The 5,244-nt window shown below is 51.8% G+C and overlaps 1 protein-coding gene across 1 annotated transcript; it reads left to right on the top strand.

Annotated features, from left to right (window-relative positions):
* The first annotated feature begins 2,067 nt into the window (after positions 1–2,067).
* Positions 2,068–4,717, top strand: LOC125542519 (protein NRT1/ PTR FAMILY 8.2). Its single transcript, XM_048705586.2, has 2 exons — positions 2,068–2,567; positions 2,666–4,717. The coding sequence occupies exons 1-2, from the start codon at positions 2,444–2,446 to the stop codon at positions 4,435–4,437; spliced, it is 1,896 nt and encodes a 631-aa protein (XP_048561543.2). The 5' UTR covers positions 2,068–2,443; the 3' UTR covers positions 4,438–4,717.
* Positions 4,718–5,244: the final 527 nt, after the last annotated feature.

Raw genomic sequence — 5,244 nt, 5'->3', positions numbered from 1 at the left:
GGCTATACATAGTCTATGCAATGCATATATAAAGTTCAGAATTTAGCCGAGCTAGCAACCCAAACAGAGAGGATATATCAGGATTAGTGATCAACTGGTCAACGTACTAGGTGAACAACCACTGCTATAAGAGATCGACCGCCGGCCTAACCATACATGCATAATTCATATATGTAGGAAGAGGAGACATCAGGAAATGAGGGAAAACCATGTGCTGTAATGCCGCTTCTCATCGCGTGTCACCGCGTAGCAATTCACGTGCAGGAACGGACGCACCACACATCATTCGAGCATGTCATGGGCCCGAAATCACCACATTAGCAAGGTGGCGTGGCCCATGACATGAAGCGAGTGAGACCGTCCATCCACTCACTTCAGCATCTGTAATGGAGGCGGAGCTTGGCAGTAGACCATCACAAATTTGAAGAGCAATACTCGATGGAAGAGATATGCTTAGGCTAGGCCTTATCAGGAGGATTGGTAACGGGCAAACCACACATATATGGACACAGAACTGGTTACCACGACCGGGGATGATGAGGCCCATTGCACCGCTTACACCGAATCCTCCACAGTTGGTCTCAAAATTGATGCACACGACGACAGCGAGCTGGAATGAGCAGCTTGTCCGATCGGTGTTCTTGCCCATTGATGCAGAAGCAGTGCTAGCTATCCCGTTATGTACAGGAAACATAGAGGATTTCTGGGCTTGGAGCGGAGAGCGGAGAGGTTCATTCTCTGTCAAATCTTCTTACAGAATTATTATGCAAACCAAGATCTCGAGGGAGGACTGGATCGAGGAACGTGATGGTTCTTCGGCGGCGGACAATGCAAAAACGGAATAGACAGAGCTATGGAAAACCGACGTACCTGCTAAAATCAAGTTGTTTCTTTGGCGATTAGCTCGGAGCTCAATTCCAACAGCTGACGTTTTGGAGCATAGAAATATGTCAACGTCATCAGCATGCGCGTTATGTGGCGCGAGAGACTCGTGGAGACACGCCTTATTGAACTGTTCGATGGCTTGCATTGTTTGGGCACTTGCGGATGAGGAGATATTGGATCAGGTGAGCCGTTTCGACACTGAGAGTGTTAAGGACTGGCTCTTTGCCATGAAGAAAGCCTTGTCGAGCGATCTGTTCATCCGTATGACGACCACCTTATGGGCTATTTGGGCAGCAAGACGAAAGGCAATTTACGAAGATATATTTTAGAGCCCCTACTCCACCCACTGTTTCATCAATTCCTTTCTGAATGATATCCAAATTGTCAAGAGCCCACAGAGATCAGCTGAGCATTCAGTGAGGGTGAGGCCAACAGGCTGTTTTAAACCTCCCTCGGGCATGATGAAAGTGAATGTTGATGCTGCCACTATGAGGAGATCGAAATTTGGTGCAATCGCTGCAATATGCAGGAATGAGAAGGGTCTGTATCTTGGAGCATCGGCTATTGTGGTCAACTCTATATATGATCCTGCTACTCTTGAGGCGTTGGTGGTCCGGGAAGCAATGGCACTAGCAGAGGACCTCCAGTTACAGGCGATACACATTGCATCTGACTGCAAAGGCGTTGTGGATGATATTAAGCAAAAGAGTAGCCCTAACTATGGGGCTATCATTCGTGAGATCGTTGAATACTCTCGTAGTTTTCAGTTATGTAATTTTGTGCATGAGTTTAGGAGCTCGAATGTCGAGACTCATAATCTAGCGAAGCATGTTTTGAAACTAGGGATTGGCCGTCATGTTTGGTTGGGCAACCCTGGTGAACTTCAGTTCATCCCTGTAAACATTGTGACGAGTGAATAAAAAGCTTCGTGGATTGTCTAAAAAAAAAGTACTTAAGCCCAGAACACCTAGAGAAGAGGACCAAAGTGGCAAAACCCCCTTCCTTTACCTTTTTCCTGTACTCTTTCTCCTCCCTCGGCTCTCAATCCCCATTCCATTGCTTGCTTCTTCACCAGGTTGTACCCAGATTTGTCACAATTGAGTGTCAATTGCATAGCAATGAGTTGAGCGTGACAGCTTATATATATTCGCAAAAAAATGCTTCTTTATGTGCGAGTAGTACCCAACTTTCAGATCTAATCTAAATGAAATAAACACCACATGTCGCCAACTGGCCATCACGTCGCGTGTCAGGCCGGTTGCGATTGTTTTGGCATCAGAGTTTCCGCCGGCCGATCGACAAAGACACGCGAGGCGGACACGTTCGTCGTCGTCGTCGTCAATTCCAACAGCCATTTACCACACGGCTACAGTCCATTGTTACCACGAAAATGCTGGGCGGACGAAACTGCCTGCACCACAAGGGAACTTGTTACCATGGGAATTGGCAGAGATTTAGTCGTGTTGATTTAACTTCTAATTTCTGATATTTATAATCTTCGGTACTATCCTTACTAATTGTAACACAAGTTGCTCCTCTGAGCAGCAAAGAAGTAGCAATGGGGAAGATCGGTGCTGAGTCGGCAGGCATGATCTACACCCAAGATGGCACGGTGGACATCAAGGGCAACCCGGCCGTCAAGAGCAGCACCGGCAACTGGCGCGCCTGCCCCTACATCCTCGGTACGTACATGCATACTAGTTCAAAGGAAGGGAGGGGCTCCATTGTTGGCCTGCTCTTACCTTGAGCCATGGCGCTGATGGATGAATTGGAATTGCAGCGAACGAATGTTGCGAGCGGCTGGCGTACTACGGCATGAGCGCCAACCTGAGCAACTTCATGCTGGACAACATGGGCATGAACAACAGCGCCGCCGCCAACAGCGTCACCAACTGGGGCGGCACCTGCTACGCCACCACCCTCATCGGCGCCTTCCTCGCCGACGCCTACCTCGGCCGCTTCTGCACCATCGCCTCCTTCGTCACCATCTACATCATCGGCCTGGGGCTCCTCACGGTTGCGGCCTCGGTGAAGACGCTGGTGCCGACGTGCGCGGCCAAGGGGGTGTGCGACCCGACGGCAGGGCAGACGGCGGCGATGTTCGTGGGCCTGTACCTCGTCGCTCTGGGCACGGGCGGCATCAAGCCCTGCGTGTCCTCGTTCGGGGCCGACCAGTTCGACGAGAACGACGACGGCGAGCGCCGGAGCAAGAGCTCCTTCTTCAACTGGTTCTACCTGTCCATCAACATCGGCGCGCTGGTGGCGTCGTCCGTGATGGTCTACGTGCAGGAGCACTACGGCTGGAGCTGGGGCTTCGGCATCCCCGCCGTCGTCATGGCCATCGCCGTCGGCAGCTTCTTCGTTGGCACGCCGCTCTACCGCCACCAGCGCCCCGGCGGCAGCCCGCTCACCCGCATCGCGCAGGTGCTCGTCGCCGCCACGTACAAGCTGAGCGTCCCCGTCGACGGGTCGGCGCTGTACGAGACCATGGACAAGGAGTCCGGCATCATGGGGAGCCGCAAGCTGGAGCACACCGAGCAGTTCAGGTTCCTCGACAAGGCAGCCGTGGAGACGCAAGCGGACAAATCATCGGCGTCACCGGCGTCGCCTTGGCGGCTGTGCACGGTGACGCAGGTGGAGGAGCTCAAGAGCGTGGTGCGCCTGCTGCCCATCTGGGCGAGCGGCATCGTCTTCGCCGCTGTGTACGGGCAGATGAGCACCATGTTCGTGTTCCAGGGGAACACCCTCGACAAGCGCATGGGCGCCCACTTCTCCATCCCCTCCGCCTCTCTCTCCGTCTTCGACACCCTCAGCGTCATCGCCTGGGTGCCCGTCTACGACCGCCTCCTCGTCCCCGCCGTCCGCTCCTTCACCGGCCACCCCCGCGGCTTCACGCAGCTCCAGCGCATGGGCGTCGGCCTCGTCGTCTCAATCTTCTCCATGGTCGCCGCCGGCGTGCTCGAGCTCGTCCGCCTCCGCACCGTCGCGCGGCACGGGCTGTACGGGGAGAAGGACATCGTGCCCATCTCCATCTTCTGGCAGGTGCCGCAGTACTTCATCATCGGCGCCGCCGAGGTGTTCGTCTTCGTGGGGCAGCTGGATTTCTTCTACGACCAGGCGCCCGACGCCATGAGGAGCATGTGCACCGCGCTGTCGCTCACGGCGATAGCGCTGGGGGGCTACGTGAGCACGCTGCTGGTGACGGTGGTGGCCAAGGTGACGACGAGGGGCGGAAAGGAAGGGTGGATCCCGGCCAAGAACCTCAACGTCGGCCACCTCGACTACTTCTTCTGGCTGATGACTGTGCTCAGCGTCCTCAACTTTGCTATCTACCTGCCCATCGCCAACTGGTATACCTACAAGAAGACCGCCGGAGCCGGAGACGACCCGGACGTCAACGAAGTAGCTGATAATTTGACCACCGGAGCCGGAGCCGGAGACGACCCGGACGCCAACGGAGTAGCTGATGATTCGACCGCCAGAGCCGGAGACGGCCAGGACGCCAACGAAGTAGATGATGATTCACCTAAATCAGGAGACAGAACAAAATAGATTGTTGAAAGCAAGAATTGGTAGTACTTCTCTTGAAAAGATTTGATAGAAAAATGTGTTGAAATGTCCTTGAAAATAAGAGCTTAGGAAAAAGGAAATCGTGAATATTCAGTAATGTTTTTTTCGCAAAAGGATCCGGATCTGTATTTAAGATTCACCAAAAGTGCAAAACATCTTAAACATAACAAAAATTACATCGAGGTTCATGGACCACAGAACCACCACTGTCGCCACCGACTTGCTACTCACGCTGCTCCCATACCGGAGTCGGCCTTACCTTGTCGATGACAGTTAGAAAGTCTTCATGCATGTGCACCTAAGGACTACCACCTCGGAGCCACGTTCATAACATGAACTATGACATGTTTTAGCATCGTCAATTTTGCTGTCTACCTGCCCATCACCAACTCGTACCCCTACAAGAAGGCCGCCAGAGCCCGAAACGACCCGGACACCACCGAAGTAGGTGATGATTCACCTGAATCAGGAGACACCGCAAAATATGTTGTTGAAAGCAAGAATTGGTACTTCTCTTGAAAATATTTTTCAGAAAAATGTGTTGAAATGTCCTTAAGATAAGAGTTTAGAATCATGAATATTCATTCACGTACTTTTCTTTTCAAAAAGGACTTGAGTCTGTTACAAAGATTAACCAGAAGTGCAAAACACCTTAAGCGCACTGCACCAACATTCATTTCATAGTTTTCAAAAAAATACATTTAGATTATCCATAAATTCAAAAAACCTAGAATTAAGTTGTGTTTTAATTTTCACATCTACATGTTTCAAATTGCCAAACATTAGTTT

The sequence above is a fragment of the Triticum urartu genome, chromosome 3A (assembly GCF_056163025.1).
Source record: "Triticum urartu cultivar PI428250 chromosome 3A, HENAU_Tu73, whole genome shotgun sequence".
Lineage (NCBI taxonomy): Eukaryota > Viridiplantae > Streptophyta > Magnoliopsida > Poales > Poaceae > Triticum > Triticum urartu.
Note: the sequence above shows the minus strand (reverse complement) of the source record. Positions and strands in the feature narration are given on the sequence as shown.

Excerpts from the sequence above, each read along its gene's own strand:
- LOC125542519 (XM_048705586.2), top strand. The coding sequence starts at position 2,444 with ATGGGGAAGATCGGTGCTGAGTCGGCAGGCATGATCTACACCCAAGAT. Across the intron at positions 2,568-2,665 it reads CGCCTGCCCCTACATCCTCG|CGAACGAATGTTGCGAGCGG; the intron begins GTACGTACATGC and ends TTGGAATTGCAG.